Genomic DNA, 1,410 nt, shown 5'->3' with positions numbered 1-1,410 from the left:
ATATCCTGAGTCGACAAGATAGTATTGATCTGCATGTAATAAAGCAAATAAAAAATTATCATAAACTCAAATATGGAATTAAAGTTTTGAAAAACACATAATTACTTACCTCTCTTAGGCATAGGAAATTTATTCTCGGGATTCTTGATACATTCTTGAAGTATACGAGAATCATTGGCCGATCCTTCCCAACCAGACATGACATACGTGAATAACATATCAAATGAACAAACACACATTATATTCCATGTTGTGTTAGTTTTTCTTCCACGAAACGGTATTTGTTCATTCTTTTCTCAAGGATGTCATTCTTTCTCTTTGCATTCTCCGCATATACATCTAAGAATGATGAGAAGAAACTGCCAAATTCGTCTTTCTTTCTTCGAAATCGTTTTTTGCTTTTTCCTTTATTATTCTCTTCAACACCAACGTTTGTGTTGCTTGCAACATCATTTTCATTTTCATCTTCAGAATCTGAAATAAGTCTTGTTGATGGGCAAGCATTTACACCTGTTGCAGTAGTATCTCCAAAAATCCTTACGAGCTTTTCATAATGTGGGCAACCACTTTTTCTAAACTTTTTAGCTCTCTTATTCACCTATAGAAAATGAAAACTGTTTAGCTCTCTTATTCGCCTAAAGATGATTAGAAATTGAAAAAAACTGCAACTATTATACCTTAAAAAGCTCATTCCATTGCTCCTCTTCAAGATTGATGGTACCTAATAATGGATCCCAACCATTTCCTGTCATATCACTCAATATCTTTTTGAAGTCTTTGTACATTTGTCTTAATTTGTTAAACTTATTTTTCAATTGATCATGAGAATAATTATATCCTGCACTAGCAATTAGTTGGCTTCTCATATAATTCCAACTAGTCTTTGTAAATGTTGTAGTTGGTCGATTGCCTTTTGCAACCTCTTCATCCATTAAGTCTACAAACAAAGTTTCACTTTTATTTGACCATGGTCCCTCACCTTTTAATTCATCAATCTCAACAACGTCATCGACACAAAGTTATTCAGTTGATTTTTGTGACATCCTTTCTACATAATGACAAATCCAAAAATTAGTGGCAAAATTAAAATAAACAAACAGAATGTTCATAGTTTACACATCCTTTCTACATAATTAAAAATCTTGTATTAGCCTTTGTGGCTATGGCAAAATTCGAACAAAAATGACTAAATCATTACAAACCAAAGTTTGAACAACCAAAGGTTGAACCTTTTTGGTTTTGACATTGCTTCTCTTCCAAATTAATTAGAAAGGAGATAATTGTCACTTATCCCTACAATACAGACTCATCCCTCTTCCAAACAGCCCATTAAAGGGGCTTCAATCATGTAAAATGACACATAGTGTATGGTTACAAAAATGTCTAAACACTGATGCCCAAAGGAAAACT

The 1,410-nt window shown here is 32.8% G+C and overlaps 1 protein-coding gene across 1 annotated transcript; it reads right to left on the bottom strand.

Moving 5' to 3' along the window:
• Window positions 1-305: 305 nt before the first annotated feature.
• On the bottom strand, window positions 306-1,186 carry LOC127144181 (L10-interacting MYB domain-containing protein-like). The gene is made up of 3 exons (XM_051079753.1): window positions 678-1,186; window positions 400-598; window positions 306-325 (listed from the first exon to the last, which is right to left on the bottom strand). Exons 1-3 carry the CDS (start codon window positions 930-932, stop codon window positions 306-308), a joined length of 474 nt encoding a protein of 157 aa, XP_050935710.1. The 5' UTR covers window positions 933-1,186.
• Between the last annotated feature and the right edge of the window lie 224 nt (window positions 1,187-1,410).

The sequence above is a fragment of the Cucumis melo genome, chromosome 12 (assembly GCF_025177605.1).
Source record: "Cucumis melo cultivar AY chromosome 12, USDA_Cmelo_AY_1.0, whole genome shotgun sequence".
Taxonomy (NCBI): Eukaryota; Viridiplantae; Streptophyta; class Magnoliopsida; order Cucurbitales; family Cucurbitaceae; genus Cucumis; species Cucumis melo.
This window is presented reverse-complemented; position numbering and strand designations above follow the sequence as displayed.